The sequence below is a fragment of the Canis lupus genome, chromosome 12 (genome assembly GCF_003254725.2).
Source record: "Canis lupus dingo isolate Sandy chromosome 12, ASM325472v2, whole genome shotgun sequence".
NCBI lineage: Eukaryota > Metazoa > Chordata > Mammalia > Carnivora > Canidae > Canis > Canis lupus.
Window position 1 is genome coordinate 21,174,767 of NC_064254.1, and position 17,767 is coordinate 21,192,533.

Sequence of the window (17,767 nt, forward strand, 5' to 3'; positions counted from 1 at the left end):
AGATTACCATTCTCTATTTTTTTAAAGATTTTATTTATTCACGAGACACAGATTGAGGCAGAAACACAGGCAGAGGGAGAAGCAGGCTCCATGCAGGGAGCCCAATGTGGGACTCGACCCCGGGACCCCAGGATCACCCCCCGGGCCAAAGGCAGGCGCTAAACCACTGAGCAACCCAGGGACCCCCTCTCTTCCCTTTTCAACCTTGGATACCCCAGTTCCCTGTAACTTCTCAAATCAAATCCCAGTTCTGCCATGGTCTGGTCTCACCATCTATTTCTAACACTCCCCATGTCTACTTCAAAAACTTCAAGCTTTAATTTAATACTCCCTTTTCCTAGGCATCTCTGGAGCCCCAATACCTTGTTACTGTCCCCCTAAATCAGCAGCATTAAAACCCATTCTCTAGACCCAGTGTCTAATCCAGAAGCCAACAGGCACACTGTGGCTGCTGTGCACTTAAAATGGGGCTAATCTTAATTAAAATATGCTGTGAGGATAATATATACACCAGATTTTGAAGGCTATAAAATACAAAAATAAAATGCCCTACCGACTAATTTTAAAATATTAACCACATGTTGAAATAATTTTGGATAAATTGGACTTAAATTTTGTAATATGTTCCTTAATCCATCTTTACGTTTTTTTTTTTTAATTTTTTTTTTTTTTTTTAATTTATGATAGTCACACAGAGAGAGAGAGAGAGGCAGAGACATAGGCAGAGGGAGAAGCAGGCTCCATGCACCGGGAGCCCGATGTGGGATTCGATCCCGGGTCTCCAGGATCACGCCCTGGGCCAAAGGCAGGCGCTAAACCGCTGCGCCACCCAGGGATCCCATGTGACTGTTAGAAAATTTATTTTTTATTTTTTTCCATATCATTATTTTTAATGTCCAACGTTTATAATATGAGGGCCGGGGCTTTCTCCTCAACTCAAGTTTATAAATTTTCAATTGGCTTGTGAGGCCAATAGGGATACTACTTCTTGTCTAATTTGGTTTCTGGGAAGACTTCATTCAGGTCCTCAATAGTCATCTGATCAAATGAATTATGTTCTTCATCTTCTCCAGCTCTTTTTCATATTCTTCAATCCTGGCCTTTGAGAGGAACAAAAACTCAGCACAGCTTTTCACATCTTCTTTTTCCTCAGCATCCACCCTGGACAGTGTTTTTATCCTCTGGCACAGGAACCTTCAGGGCATTAAACTTCTTCTCAAAGTCATCTACCAAGACAGCCTTTGCCACATTGGCCTCGTAGTAAGCCCAGTCGATAGCAGGTGGTTTCTCAGGAAGAGCAGCCAACCTGGAGGTAAGCATCTCATTCCAGGATTTCAGGGAGTTGGCAATGGCCTTCTGGTTTCGGGGTATGATCTCCCCAAAAGCTACCCAGTCAATGGTTTTTAGAGCAAGTTTTCGCCCAGCCATCTTGAGATCCTTCACCGACCCTGGTGGCCCACAGTCCCGACTGTTAGAAAATTTAAAACTGTATCTGGGGGTGGGGTGACATGTTCCTAGTGGATAATGGTGATGTTGACTCAGCTAGCAGACCACCTCTTTCACATGCCTGCTGGGATCCCCTCAGTCAGAAGCATCCTTTCTCCAAGGAGGGTCTCTGGTGCATCTACCTTTTGGCATCCAGCATAATCTTAGCTTTTCTTACAGCTGAATCTATTTCCCCCTTGACACATTATAACATTTGAAGTTGGGAACTACACCTATAAATCTGTTTCCCTCCAAAGACTGCATTTAGCAGGTGTGCAGACCTGTTAAAGGAATGAACACTGACAAGTCCCAAAGTCTCCACCTGCAGGTCAGGAGCCTAGGTTTAGGATGACAGAGGAGACTCAAGATACAAAAAGCAAGATCAGACTGGTGTGGGCCATGACGCCACTTTAAAACCCAGGAATGAAACTGCAAACTCAGAACTAGAAGTCAATAGAACAGAAGGTAAAGAGCTGTACATATATTTTTTTTTTCATATTTTGTTATGAAGGTTTATTGAGTGGGATGAGATCACTTAGAGAAGGGGAGAAAAAGTAGGAATGACGAAGAGAAAACTTCCCCAAATAGGTGTTTATAGAACTAGGGCTGAAAATTCTATACACTAAAGACAACAGCAGCTAAACCAATGACTTTAAGATGACTTGTAAGATGGGCATGTCGAGCTGGGCTCTAATAAGCCCCAATCAAGCAGTCACATGTATATATCCTGCTGGCTTCTCTGGTTAATTACAAAAGAAGCCTAAATTCTGTAAGTGCTCAATGAGAATTCTGAGAAGGAGCACCTTACTTTCAGCAGGCAGGGCTAAGAGTGAGGGACATCTACATTTAAATGCAGAGTCATACTCACCTGAAGCGGGGGTGCTTGTTTATGGCTTCATCAGGAAAGAAGAGGGACTTGGAAGCTCCTCCTTCAACTGGATTGGGTTTGAATTCTGGCAGCGTGAACCCAGGACAGCCTAATCTACAACAAATTGAAGAACTAAGTAGGTAGGATTTATTTTCAAAAGTTAATTATGTCTTGCCATCACTCCACCTGTTTAGAGCCACCCATGCCTGTCTGGTTTCCCCCCTACAGGGAATCTAGCACATGACTTCTGTGTCAATACTGTGCTTTACAAACTCCCCCTTGTACTTGGGTCTTCCTCACCAACATCTTTTGTGATTGCTGCCCATTAGTGACTATCAGAGACCCTCCATCCACTCGGGATCTTCAGAGTGCTTCTTCATGTCCTATCCATCTCGATTTAATAGCAAGGATCAACAGCACAGAAGTCCCTCAGCTGGGTCACATCAATTGTCATAGGTTACAGGTTCCCCCTACACAGCATCTGACGGTCTTCCTTTACTAGCTTTCATCTCTTTTGACCCCTGCACACCCCTACTGCCCTCAACCTGTTGATAAGCTTTATTCATATAGTGAAGGGCTTTCCTGCCTTTTGCCTTTACAGGTCACCTCAGGAATCCTTCAATTACGTTGTGTCTCTAACAGGTGTCCCTGTCTACCCGAGATCTCCCTCTGACGTCCGACACCCAACTCTATTATCTTACTTGACCAAATGATGAGCTTTAATTCCAACACAGAAAAAGGAAGCTCTGTATTTTTCCTTAAATGTAAAGCTCAAATTCCACATCCAGCACTTCAAATTAAGAATTTTAAAGTCATTGTTAAGTGTGCTGTGAGAGAGGACGAAGACCTACAAAGTTCATGAATGCAAAACAAGGGAGGCTCTTGTCAGGGCTTTAGATCAGTGGTAGGAAACTTTTGGCTTAAGAGCCAAGACTACCCATGCCTTATGTTCAGCCCCTACCTTTTATAAAATAAAGTGCCTATTGGCTGCCCATATCCGCCTTGTGAACAACAACGGAATTTGCTGATCTTATCTGGAAAACAGTTTCCAGCTATAATGAGGGTTCCTAAGAATTCTTACAGCTGTGTGCATTATTTACTATGAGCCTGCAAACTTAGGGGAAGTCCTGTAGAGTGGCAAACTTTGATCTTGGGAATTTTGAGCCAACCAGAATTAAACTGAATGGAAGGAAAAACAAAAGGTGTTTGGCAGGACAAAGTAATCAGAACTCAGATCCTCAGATTTTTACAGTACTGCTTATTTTCCAGACCAGCAGCATCCAACAAAACCTTCTGCAACAATGGGAATGTTTCATGTCTACCCTGTCCAAAACCAGTGTGTCCAATACATGCGGCTAGTGAGCACTTGAATTGAGGCTAGTGACTGAGGAACTAAAATTTCCACTTAAGTTTGATTAATTTAAATTTAGATATTCACTTGGCCACTGTTTTGCATTACAGCTCCATGATAGTTTGGCCTCTTTATAGAGGCTAAATAAATTATAGTTTATACTTAAGAAACCAAGTACTCCTTTCTCTCTTGACCCCAAATCAAAACTTTCCTTATCATTTACTGCTGCTAGAAGGTGAGGCTTCTCCAACTGAATTATTTTGTTTACAAGTCCAAAAATACCCTCCCATCAAAAAATATATATATATTTTTAATTTTTTAGAATAAATTTACTCCTCTGTCTCAACTCACCCTTTATATTAATTCCTACTGCTTTTAGGATAGCAACTTAAATTCTTGGTTAACGTGATCTGGCCCACCAACTACTTGCCCAGCGTCCCCTTCCCCAGCTTCCGTTTCCTTCTCAGCATCCTGGTCCCACTGGCCAGTCTTCTTCCGGTTCTCATGAAGCTCCACACTCTCCTCATTCATCCTGGAATGACTGCCACTCTGTCTCCTCTCCGTAAGCTGTCCCTCTCCTCCTCCCTCTTAGTCAATTCCTACCAGGGCTCTGTACATCAATCATCCTCCCCACCTTGCAGAATCCACCTGACAACCATGTCCCACTCTCTGCTCCACATCTCTTCCTCACAGCACTTCCTCAACTTTGTATCACCTGGATCTGTGGGTATCTAATCACTCAGTCTCCACATACGCAAAGACGGTGCCTGTTTGCATTCAATGTGGGGCTGCGTCCCCACATTGCATGGATCTGGCATGGAGCAGGCACTCCAGTAACTGAGTGAATGGCAGAGTCACGATTTCTTTTTACCTCCTCCTTAAAACACTAGGGCAAAGGACTATGCCAATTCTCTTCCAAGCAAACCTGTCCACCCTCATCCAGCTGGGGTTTTTCTTCTGGCAGGGGAGAAGAGTGACCTGCATAATGGAATGAAGGAATCACAGAAAATAAGAGCTCTATCTCTAAATGTTTGAGTTGTTTAAGTAGGGTTTCAACTATTTAGATGTTACACTGAAGATTTTTAAAAAGAAAATTCCAAGTGTCCTTCCAAAACCAGCAATAGGACTCTGAATGCCTGTGTTCATTATGGACATTTAACAGAAAAAAAAATAGGGCATCAAAATAGTTCTAAATGTTTCAGTCTATGGATATCAATCCCCAAAGGTCTTCTGAACCTTGAGGAAGTAAGCATACTTTGCCACAATGATAGACATCTAGCACAGATAAAGCAGATTTACAATTTGGTAGAATTGCATTTGTGTGCAGAGCTACTAATGTATAGTTGTATGATATTTATGTACCTCATTCTAAACTAAGAGCATAGCTTCACTATTTAAGGTTTACTTTGTATTTACTTTTATAAACTTTCAGCTATGACTAGATTTGATAACAAACTGTAAATTTCCGTTTCAACCCAAGACTCAAACATGGCCTAATGACGACCCCCCCGCCCCCTTCATAGTTAGGATGTATCAGTTGCAGACTGGGAGCACTGATACCAGCCCTCTATCACGTGACCCTCCAATCAGCTACCAATACCACCATTCACCAGTGGGGAAAGAGGCATGGGGAAGCAACTCTGAGAGTCAGAGAAGAGCACCTGATAATCATCAGACTCAGCTCCTCCTTACAGGGTCAGAAGTGCTTGGCAGATCCACTGCTCCCTCCACCCCAGGCTGGGGTGGATGCTGCCACAATGCTAGCAGTCATGGTGGTCCTTACGGTCTTGTCCACTGAGGCCAGATGAATGCTCTCACCACAGTGTTCCCCATCCCACCCCCCACCACCTCCTGCTGAAACTGGCACATGATTTTTGTCTGCAGCTCTAACGTTACAGATTCCATCCAACACAGCATGAAGTATGAACTGTCCATGAAGTATGAGAACTAAATGCTTGGGTCATGATCTGCTCTTTATATAACCCAAAGCTCTGAACTATCTGCTGGGGCATGTTAATATAGAAACTAACCTGGGAAATGAAGTTATTGTACAGAGAGCCTGATTTTCTCCTAATAGAGAAGTTGCTTCCTTCCGGCGTTTCCTCATGTTGTCTTCGACTGTGTTGAACTCAGACATGGTTCCACCGTATGGCTGTCCAGGTGTGCCTTCAATCATGTAACTGCCATACTCTGGTCTCCACAGGGTAGGATGGCTACAGTGGAGGAAACAATTCCAGTCCATCATATTTTGCTGCTGTCTAGCTGTCTACTCAATTTTTAGAAGTCTTTAAAAAGTCACTTCAAAAAATTTAAACACCATTCCATATAAATGATGCTAAGAACTCCTTTACAGTTCCCAAAGGCTGGTAATTCTCCAGAGCTCTTCAACTGTGAGAGGGTTAGGAGTACAGGGTGCAAAATATTTGTAAGCAACTGAAAACCACACCGAGGGAACTCATTGTTCAAGACAAAGCTAGTTCACTTTGTGAGAAGGGAGAAGAGGCCAAAAGGGCTCTTTCAGTTCATACTGCTGGGCCTCCAAATCCAAATGCTGCCTTCCAAAACTGAGGGAATAGAAAGATGGAACTGGAAAGTACCTTTATCTCTTTGTCTACTTTAAAAGAAATCTTTCAAAAATCCTGCTAGCCCAACAAACTCACTTGCAAGTTTTATCTGCAACCATGGTTTGGGATCTCAAAAACACTTTGTCCATGTTTTTTTATTTTTTATTTTTTTATTTTATTTTTTTTAAACATTTAGTAGTAAGCAGGCTTTATACTGAGTTTATAGTTCTAAGTGCTTAAATACATTAGTGTATTTAAAATGTCAACATCCTACACTGGAGGCATTATTATCCCCATTTTACAGATGAGAAAACAGGCACAGGGAAGCTAACTTGCCCACAGTTATACCCAGCTATGAAGTAGGGGGACCAGAGCCTGTGCTCTCAGCCACAATGCCATCCAGCCTCCTATACATCTGAGCAAAGATTCTATTTCAGTAGTTCAAGCAGGTTCAGAAACACTAAGACAACCCTCTGATATAGCAGCTTACTTTGGGTTTGTCCTTTCCCCCTTTTCTTGTAGAGTTTCAAGAACTTCCTCTCCAGACAGGACCAACCGGACTTTTTTATTTTCATGATCAAAAGACACCAACATGTACTCCACCTATTGAAAGTAAAAGAAAGATTAACCTTCCAGACCATGTTCAGTGCAACCTTCAAGAGAAGGCAGGGAAATGTGAAGGTTGGAAAGGACCCACAAAACTCAAGAAAGTAATTTGCTCACACTACATGGCACACAATGAGTGTTCTTTTGCATAACAGGAAATACGGGAGAAAATGATCAGTCAATAGTGCCACTGTTTGAGGACCAGAACTTCTTTCCTTAATTACTTTTTCCTCCTGCTCTCACTTAATATCCCAAAGTCAAGATGCCTATTTTGACAGACTGAAATACTTTTGAAGTACAAAGCTAAAATTCTGTACACTACAATTAGAAAAAGAAGTTGCACTTTAAAATTTATTTCCTCAAATGGCTTACTGTAAGTTTATGAAAGTGGTTAACTGGGAATATTGTCATAATAGATTATTGTTTTTTACTGGTGGGATATTAAATCCCATTAAAAGTCTCCCTGGTGGAGAGTTAAATCATAATCATAAACACACCAGTATGGAGAAGTTATTTTAGGAGTTTCAACAATTTAATTTTGGTTTTTCAAAAGTAACTTAAGACAACTTCCCCACTCTGAAACCATATACAATTTACAATGCTGGGTGCACTAGTGCATTTGTAACAATACCTGGTGGAATTCTGATAAATATCAGGAGTTAAATACAAAAGTAAGACTTTTTCTGGACAAAGTACAAATAGAGCCTGCTTTTTGTTTTCCCTGAAATCACATGCTTTAAATCATGATAGTTGGTGTAAATAATGAAGACTATGAATCACAATTTATGGCTGAAATAAAACATCCATACATAAGTGAAAAGGTATGGAATCAGATCATTCAGGCAAACACTTTAGAGTACCCTTCGGAGAAGATACTGAGACAGAAGAGGAAAGGTGATAACCCGGTGCCCCATAAGGCAGATCAGTTAGCAGAAGTATTTTGTTTGGCTTAAAAAAAAAAAAAAAATCTAGTATCTATCTGACATTTTACATGCAAATCCAGATTAGAGCCTTATAAATAAATACCCAGAAGCCCAATCCTACTGGGTAGGGTATGAGCTGCTCTCCTCTAAGAGGAAGTGGTCTGGTCTGCAGTGACCTATTTCTTACTTATGTGCACCTGCCTAGTCTTGGAAGGCATTTCAGTCAGCCATCCATTACCAGACACAGTAATGTTCAACAAGAGGCTGTTTTGCACCTTAGCTAAGAAATGTGATTATAAAGGGGAAAAGTGGGGCACCTGGGTGGAGCTCAGTTCACAATCCCAGCATCTTGAGATTGAGCCCCATACCAGGCTCCCTGCTCTGAGGGGAGCCTGCTTCTCCCTCTGCCTGCCATTCCCCTCAAGCCCCCACTTATGCTCACTTTCTGTAAAATAGAACTTTTAAAAATTTAAAAATAGTAACCGTAGGAAATTGCCTGCTAGGTTTAAACAACAAAAATGGAACTTTCAACTAACTTTTATCAGTTGTTATGGACTGAATGTTTGTGCCCCACTCTCCCAAATTTGTATGCTGAAGCTCTTATTCCCCAATAGGGTGGGATTAGTGCCCTTATAAGAAGAAATGAAAAAGATGATCTCTCTTCCCACCGTGTGAGGACACAGCAAGAAGGCAGCCATTTCTAAGCCAGGAAGAGGGCCCTTATCTGGAAATAAGTATCTCACCACCTTTGACCTTGAACTTCCCAACCTCCAGATCCACGAGGTCTAGTTGTCTGTTGTTTAAGCCACCTAGTCTGTGGTATATGTTATAGCAGACTGAACTTAGATAGCTGTCTTACTGATGAGTTTAAGTTCCCACTCTTGCTCTTCTATTAGAATTTTTCAGTTCAAGAAATAGGTAAAGACTACTTGGTTAGCTACATGAACCAGAAATGGGATATAGTAGTGCATTTGTACAATCACTCAATGTCAAATGCCTGAAAACTGTGGGCTGTAGAATCTGGAATTGCTCCTAAATTTAACTACAGTTTTTCAGATAGCTTCTCCATCCAGAGCTAAGACTCCTGAATAGCTAAGAGCTGATGGAAAAGGAAACTTTATTGAGTCTCAGGATGGATATATAAAAATATCCTAAGAAACAAGTTTACTTTTAAATAAGCATGAGAAAGGGTATGCTGTGAATTTTCAATATATGGATCCTAATTCTCAATTCCATCATTCGAAGTAGGCATGATCACCTATTTTACAGACGTGCAAAGCTGTTCCAAGAGGCTGAGTAAGCCACCCAAGGCCACAAGTGTCAGGGCAAGGATGGGAGCCTAGTCTGCCTGGCCTCAAGGCACAGCACACCTCGCTGCTAGAGGATGCCAATCTTCATGAGTAGTGTGATAAGCTTTTAAAAAAATCATTATAAGCTACATGAGGCAGGGATAGGATATGATACTGGCTGAAAAATCTCATAAATTGATTATGCCTCCATTTATTGAAGTGGACCTGACATCATAGAAGCTGAGACACAGCAGTTACAGTTACAAATTTAAACAGATGCCTTAAAAATAAATAAGTAAACAGATGTCTTAGCCTATCTCTTTGGCCCAGGACAGAGCTTCTGGTTCTATGACACCTTGCTAACTTTCTCAGGAGCAATCTTTCTACTTCAGTATTTCCTCTAATCACCAGCTCCCAACACATCTGCAGGGCATCATCAATTATCTGCATTATCTTCCTAACCAGATAGCATGTTTCCTGCAAGACAAAGAGATACTTCCTAGCTTACCGGGTTCCCATTATTTATCTGATCAAAATGAGCAAGATTTCTTTTACCACTTATATAAATTAGAGTGTAATAACTCTGGTTGGTTTTCTAGTTTTGAAATAATTGAAACCCTTAGTTTTCAAAGTCATTCTGAGGCCACGCGTTGGAAGGATGAGAAGGGCAGACAGAAGAAGCTCAAACTCAGCCTGAGTTTTAAATATCAGCCAAACAGATGACATTTAAAGTGTTTATAAACCAAACTCTCCTTAATTAAAAAATAATCACCCATGATCTCATTAAGCAAATGAAACAAACATCAGAATATTTACCCAAAGAGACAAAAACCATAAATGTGGGACTTACTTTTGGATAAAATGAAAGTTCAGTTAGAAGCCTTAAGAACTCCCTGAGCAGGCAGCCTGGGTGGCTCAGAGGTTTAGCACCGCCTTCAGCCCAGGGTGTGATCCTGGGGACCTGGGATTGAGGCTCCCTGCATGAAGCCTGCTTCTCCCTCTGCCTGTGCCTTTGCCTGTCTCTCTCATGATAAATAAATTAAAAAAACAAAAAACAAAAAACAAAAAAACCTTCCTGAGCATTTTTCAGACTCAAATGTAAGGTGTTCTGAAGTAATCATCCCTCACAGCCACTGATTTTTCTGCCTCTGTGCTCAGGATGATTCTTTTAGCTCTTGGCTTTTTTGTTATCTTTTTAAACCCTTCCCCCCACCCGCCTCAATTCATTAATGTTTATTTCTAATTCTAGATCACACAGGCATTAAAAAAAAAAAAAAAAATCAACTCAGTCTTTCCTAACATGGCCAAACTAGAGCCAACATGGTGTTTGGTTCAGTGAACTGGCTACTAAGTGATAATAAAGTGACACATTAAGACAATGCTTTCCCCATGTAGAATACCTAAAGCCACAGTGTTTTTTTTTTTTTTTTTAATCATATATGGATATTCTCCCCATCTTAAACTTCCTTTTTTGCATCCAAAGGATGAGAGGAAAAAAAAAAAAAAAAGGATATAGAGGCCCTTCTGAACACAACAGATTTCAAGGATTAAACCATACCAGCTTCCTAACTTCAAATAGTATGCGAGCCATGTATTCAGAGTTACAGCCACATCTATGTAGGCTGCACACACACACAAACCTGAAGGTATTATAAGCAGACTGCAGAGTGACTACTTCAAATCTGCATAATCAGTATAGTATTTGGAAGTAGCAAAAATAGCCACTGGGCTCTCTTCTTGGTACATAGATTTCAACTCCCTAAATGTAACTTAGGGACACTGCTATATGGTACCCCCATCAGTTATCTTTTTAAATGGGGGGGGGGGGGGGAGACAACAGACACAATAAAAATAACTGGCCACTGTGAGAGACCCTCATTTTAAAATGTGTACTACTTTTTCTATAAATAATTCAGAAATATAATTAGATTTCATTGCTAATAAGGCTAAATTCTATCCCACTAGGGTAAAAAGCCACTAATATCTTGGAGCTGTTGAATCAAAGACAAAGGCCCATTCAAAAGACTATTATGTAGGCTATGTGTTATATAGTGCTGCTAGGAACAGCCTGAACACAATCTACTAGTCATTCAGTGCAGGTTTACACAAGCATGAGGTACTTTATGTTCACCTGAAATTAGCCCAATAAAAGTAAAGCATCTTAATTGAGGGTGATGTAAGTACTCAGGACAATGCTGAATAGTAGACTGTGAAATACTCATGGCATCAGAATTCAAGATAACAAGAGTAACCATTAATGTCAAAATAAATTTTTCAGGATTTATGTTGTCTTTAAATGGCATTTACCACTAGTTGAAAATAAATTTCCTTTGTACTTTTTTTTTTTTTTTTTTTAATACTCTCCCATGAAGGTAAGAGTTTCAAGGAGCTTAGAATTTGAGGAAAGTGGGACACCTGGGCGGCTCAGCGGTTGAGCACTTGCCTTTGGCTCAGGGTGTGATCCCCAGGATCCAGGATCGACTCCCACTTCGGGCTCCTTGTGAGGAGCCTGCTTCTGGTTCTGCCTGTGTCTCTGCCTCTCTCTCTCATGAATAAATAAAATCTTAAAGAATTTGAGGAAAGGTTAGACATTTTATAAAATACAAATGAATGTTTACATTTCTACTCCCTGGAGGTAAAAATGGTACTTAATTAGGCAAGTAATATAGTTCTATAGGGCTCAGAAGCAGTTATAGGCAGTTCTCTATTTAGGGAGATTATACTTTGAGAAATTCTTTTCTTTCCAGCCATCCCACCGAAATTCAAAATTTGGGGCTCTGGGCCAGCTCCTCTGCTCCACTGTTGGCATTTTTCCAGTGGCCCAAGCAATAGTCTTGACTCCTGCTAGAACTACCTGTTGCTTCTCAAAGACCCAGTTTTTCCCTTCACACTAACTCTAAGTCTACAGTTACTTGAGGGTTAAGGTTCTAGTTAGAGTTCATGGCCAATCAGTACCAAAACCCATGGTCTTGCTCTCCGCCCTTACTCCTCTGCCCTTTCATCCACTCAGTGAGGCCCAGTGTTGGGTGGGTGCTGGCAATCTGGTGAAGAGTCACACAGGTGTGGCTCCTGTTCTCAAGCTTCCATTGCTGTTAGAGTCACTGCCAACAACACAATAGAGCAAAATGATCTGGGTGAGTGCTCCAGATGACCAAGTGGAGCTGTGCATATGTAATAGGAGGAAGTGACCCAGTCTAGGGGATCAGAAGTCTTTCTGGAGGAAAGGGACAGGCCAATGGGAAGTGTCTACTATGTTTCAACTCCTCAGAGGATTCCTGTGCTTTCCCCAACCACCATTCTGACTGCAGGATAATCACATGTCTGGCTGGTCAGAGATGCAGATAAACTGAGCTCACCCCATAGAGATCACACCACAACAGTCCTTCTCTAGATTAGAAGCTGTCTTAAAGCTAGTGGCCATGCCTTCTGTCCAGAAGACTGTTTTATTACATGGCAAAATACAAATGACCAATATTTTTGGGCACTGTCAACCACCCAGCTGGATGGCATTCATTTCCTTACCTAGCATGATACCCAAACTTAGAGCACCCAAAGAGGTGCTAGCTGCAGTGATGTTTATTTTTGTAAGCACCTGTACTTCAATAGGGAAGACCCAAATGATGAGACCAAAAGAGCTGTGCTTGATAGTGAATCAACGTGAACAAGAAGTTCTAATACAAACATAATGAAACTTCATGTGGCTCAGAATTTAAGGTGGACTCCCAGGTTAGACACATCTAATGGCATTGCCAACATCAAATCCACTGTTTTATGTGGTAATGTCTGAGCACTTTTGGTAGACTACTAACTACAAAGTACAAACTGTAACACACATGCTTTTGTATAGCTATGTATGTGGTGATGTTTTAAACTGCTGATATATAAAACTGCCCTATGTTTCCCCAAATACTTTAGTAGTTTAGTCTAAAGCTGTATCAAATTCTTATAATATTTTATGTATTTTGACTTTCTCTCCTACTATGAAAGGTCATTTCATATCACCAAATTACACAGGGAGTGCTCTAGGGAAGTTTACACTTTTAGAAACCAAAATAAATGTGGCCTTGCCCTGACCTGGTCTTCTGTTACTTCAGCTTACAGAGCAGGCTGATTTTTATTTATAATAGGTTAATCTCAATTTTAACAATACATAACATCAGTGAATTTCCTGTATGATTCCGTGAAGTAACTTCCTTGAATCATGATCTTGGCCCACACAGAGAAAAAATTTTCACATGCCAAGATTAGTAATATGAAGCCTAAGTGAAAAAATTTAAGACTTTAAAAGGAGGAAAGAAAATAGGAGCTACAGGGAAAATGAGAAACAATGACACCTTTCACTAAAGAAAAAACCTCACATTGTCTGTTCTAGTAGATACTAATCACATGTGACTATTCAGATTTAGATTTAACTAAAATTAAAAATCCAGTTCCCAAGTCCCACTAGGCACTTGGATTAGTGGCTACAACCTACCAAGTAGAGCAAATATTTCTATTACTACAGAGAGTGTGTTGGACCACACCGGACTAAAACCCGGAAGAAACCACAACGCTAGAATTGTACCTGGGTATATTAATTACATAGGAAATCCTTGAAAGTAAATCTGCTTTCACGTGCTATTAATAGCATGAGACCTCTATTTTTTGGGCCCCTGAATCTACATTCAGATTTTTTTTTCTTTAGCCATATCACTACACTTTAAGCATGTCAATTTTAATGTTCTGATGGTTATAAAGACCATGTTAAGGCATTCCTACTTTCTTTCTAATCAAATCTAGCAGAACCCAACCAGTCTTCTCACATAAATTAACCACACAAAAGGTAGTTCCACCAAGTAGAATTACCAGTGGTAACTACGGCCACCAATTTAACACAGGCATTCAGCAATTAAAACCATCCTAAACCTAAACCAAAACACAATTCCTCCTGAACAATATTGCAAATATAGTTTTTATTTACCTCAGAACATCTGTACTTTAGTTCTATCACTTCTGGGTTCTAAGGACAAGTGAATTCTTTGGCTCTTTTCTGTGAACATATTCCTCTGCCAGGGTCCTGGTCACCATGTGGCTGACAAAAAAGGAAGTATCCTGGTCCCCATCCAGATAGAGGCTGCTTTGCAGTGCTCAGTGTTGGAGGTCTGCATCAAGAACCTCAGAGGTGGCTTCTACTAGGTGTGACTGAGCTTTGGGTTAGCAGGGGGCCACCTGTTGCTGGAGAGAACACCCACTCTCCACGGTGGTACACAGAGCTCTGCCTGAATGCACTCAGAGCTGGGAAAGCAAGAGAACAAGCACATTCCTTTAATGTATGTTTATAAATTAGGTTGGCCTAAATTCAAGGACTGCCTGAGAAACAGGGAGAAATTTGGCATTTTAGTTTTTAGGAATTAGGGGTAGACTAACCCACCAAACAAAGAGGTTTTAAAAAATCATGCTTTCTAAAGAGACTAAATGAGAGCCAATGCTAAAACAGAGAAATTCCACTTCCAAAGCAACGACTATTGTGCCCAGAAGGCCACCCTGTTCCTCCCTCCCACAAGGCAGGGGCAGGATGGGGGTCAGGGATTCAACACCTCTGGTTTAAGGTTCTATTCCACCATCAAAAGAATCTGAGCAGATACTCTTTCATAGTCAGGTCTCATAGAGGTAGCATCAGGGCTCCTCCTTAGGAGTGACACCTGGAGTTTGGGCAGATCCCACTGAGAGAGCAATTCTAACCTTAATTCGGGAGGTGGAAAGATGGGAGACTCCTGTTAATATAAACCTCTTTCCTGCCATATTTGAAGTTCATGTTAAAGAGGTAAGTCAAAGCTCCGGATTCTGGCCCACTACCTGCTGCCCTGGGCCGAGCCTGGCATAGACTGCATAACTATCAAGTGAGGTCAGCCTGATTTTCTAGAAAAGGCTCATCCATGTCTGCCTTTTCACAGGGCTCCACTGCCAGCAGAAGATTAGCTGGGAAGGCTGCGGTCACATTACTAAACCTGTTAGCATGTGTCCTGCAGACCGAGAAGTTCACCAAGCATAGTCAGTATTTTAGTTTTGAAAGGATGTTGGCATTTCAACTAGAAGGGAATCACAGTCCATCTGGTAACGATAAATACTTAAGCATCTGTGGCTCTGAGACATTTATATTTTCACTCAAACAAAAAGCCTACTTCCTTTATCATGAACATATCTTCCTCTTTCTTTCCACCTTCAACCTCATCCTGGGCTGGAGCCCATGGAAACTGTTGCAGAGCGCTTTCCCTCCTGCTTTTTTGGGAGCCGGTGCATGGGGGGAGGGGAGGGCAGGCTTTGGAGTCTATCAGTTTCTGGGAAGGAGCACATATAACTACATGTCAACTGCCTAAAACAGTAAGTACACAGCACCACTCAGATGCTTTTGGCTATCATTTTCTAGTCCGTGGGCAGGAGTAAGTTTACTGAGGCAGAATAGGGTCTTTGAGGTGTTTTCCAAATGCTACTTACAAACCCTGTAGTGGGCTGAAGTAGGCTGTAATCAACATTACATTAAAAATTTTGAAATAGAGAATACCAGAATGTGTCACTCATGGGAAAGGCAGTAGCATTTCACCAAAATATTTCATTTGGCATTTGTTCCAGGTACTACTGGTCTCCATCAAAAGTGAAAGCTTGTAGGACAGACCACTACCTAATTCTGCCATTGAGTGGTCTTGGGTTCCTGCACCAAGCAGATCTACTCAATCCCCTCCCTTGAAACTTTCAAGTGGCTCACACTGAGCAAAAAAATCCAACACCCATCACCAAGAGCATTAGGGTCAGTCTTCAGTCTTCAGCTGCCTCCTTTTTAAACCTCCCTTTTCCCCACCATGTTGTGGCCATGCTTCCATTTATTTCTCTAACAACCAAGAGAGGGCCTTGACAACAAGTACTTCTCTGGGCTTGGGCAGATTTTACTTCAGCCCTTCAAATAGCTGGCTCCTGTGGGTCTCAAGTGCTATCTTCTTAGAGACACCTTTGCTGACCACCCCCCCCCCCCCCAGCATTATGATCCTCCTTCTTGTCCCCCTTCCCAAGGGGCACCACCCTTTTTAGAACAGTCTTAAATTTTCCCTCTTAGAAATAATACAAATATAGACATTTGAAATATCTGTCTCTGGGCTTTAGTTTCATCATTTGGAAATATAGGAGGAGAAAAAGTCTTTTCCAGTTTTAAAGCAATACAACTATCCTCTTTTTAAAAATTCCAGCCAAGCCACTTTATTTGTATGAAAGACCTACATTAGCATAGGTTTCTGTTATCTGAAAGCACAGTGCTCCTATTAAAATCTCTCATTAGTGGAATTGGTGTAGAGTGTTCCCGGTTTTCCAAAAGTTTGGTAAAAACAAGTGGCCTATTGCAAAGACCTACATTAGGATGTAACTGCCTTTTTCCCCCCATAAAAGCAAAAATCCTCTTTGGATTTCTGTTAGCGAAATACAAACTAATGTAGGTCTTTCATAAAAGAAAAGTGCCATAACTTTCAGAAAGTGGGGTATTTGTTTTTGCTAACTGAAAAACGAAAAAAGGCAAAAATAATGCCTTTATAGAGCCCTTATAGAGACGTTGGGCACCCACGCAGTGAGAGGGTGCCACCAAGTCCCTGCCCTGGGAACCACACCCAGCCTCAAGTAGGCAGAGTTCTGCCTCAAGTAGGCCTCAAGTAGGCAGAGTTCTGAACTGTGTCAGTGAGCATCTGGACTTTATTTTGTGCATCTGATAGCAAGATATGTCCGAAGGTATCAAAAAAATCTAAGGTTATTTTTGGGGTCTCAGAGCACTCAAGATTTTTTCTATATTAATGGTAATTGCTTCTTTGATTTATAGCATTTTGGGTTACAAGGTTTCATAAGGATGCTCTACTTTCTGTTGGGGGGGGAATCTGTATTTCTGTACGTCTGTTTTTTTTTAATTTTTATTTATTTATGATAGTCACATCACAGAGAGAGAGAGAGAGAGAGAGAGAGAGAGAGAGAGAGAGGCAGAGGGAGAAGCAGGCTCCATGGACCGGGAGCCTGACGTGGGATTCGATCCCAGGGTCTCTAGGATCGCACCCTGGGCCAAAGGCAGGCGCTAAACCGCTGCGCCACCCAGGGATCCCTCTGTAGGTCTATTAAACTGGTCTAGAAATTCTAAGCATATGACCACCCATTTTTCTTTCACTCTCAAATACGTTACTCATTCTGTATTGCCAGGATGGTAATTTTATTTAAATGCATGGTCTTGTTACCCCTTTTAAGCATATGCTCTCTTAAAAATTTTTATGTATGTATCAGTGGAAATCTTTCTAAAATTGATTATGCCCTCTTCTGCTATCAATAGGAAGTTCCTAAACACACACTTCCACTTTTACGTCTTCAGGCTTCATTAGCAATTTCCTTTAACTAGAATCACACCAGAGCGAGGTTCTTGGAGGTACACTGGGTTGCCACGTCTAGATGCGCTTTTCACAGCTGCTCTCTGTATTGGTCTCTCTTGTTCTGCCTCAATTGATTTGTTTATAATCTATCCTGAGCTGAGAAACCAGATGCCAAGCTTGCAGAAATTGGGTATAAAGTGTTCTCTGGGTAAGGGCTTGAGATGCTTCTGGGAGTAAAGTGCATAAACTTTGTATTCAGAAACCTTTTGTTTACTTCCTTATCCTCGGAGTACTAAAGCCCCTAGGATCAGGGCC

General features: G+C 41.3%; 1 protein-coding gene across 1 annotated transcript in view; it reads right to left on the reverse strand.

Moving 5' to 3' along the window:
* The window catches only part of GCLC (glutamate-cysteine ligase catalytic subunit), a 48,283-nt gene that overhangs the window by 19,386 nt on the left and 11,130 nt on the right, over nucleotides 1–17,767 (reverse strand). The window contains exons 2-4 of the mRNA XM_025419047.3: nucleotides 6,759–6,871; nucleotides 5,735–5,917; nucleotides 2,354–2,467 (exon numbers count right to left, since the gene is read on the reverse strand). Coding sequence (XP_025274832.1) covers nucleotides 2,354–2,467; nucleotides 5,735–5,917; nucleotides 6,759–6,871 — 410 coding nt within the window. The remainder of the gene's footprint in view (nucleotides 1–2,353; nucleotides 2,468–5,734; nucleotides 5,918–6,758; nucleotides 6,872–17,767) is intronic.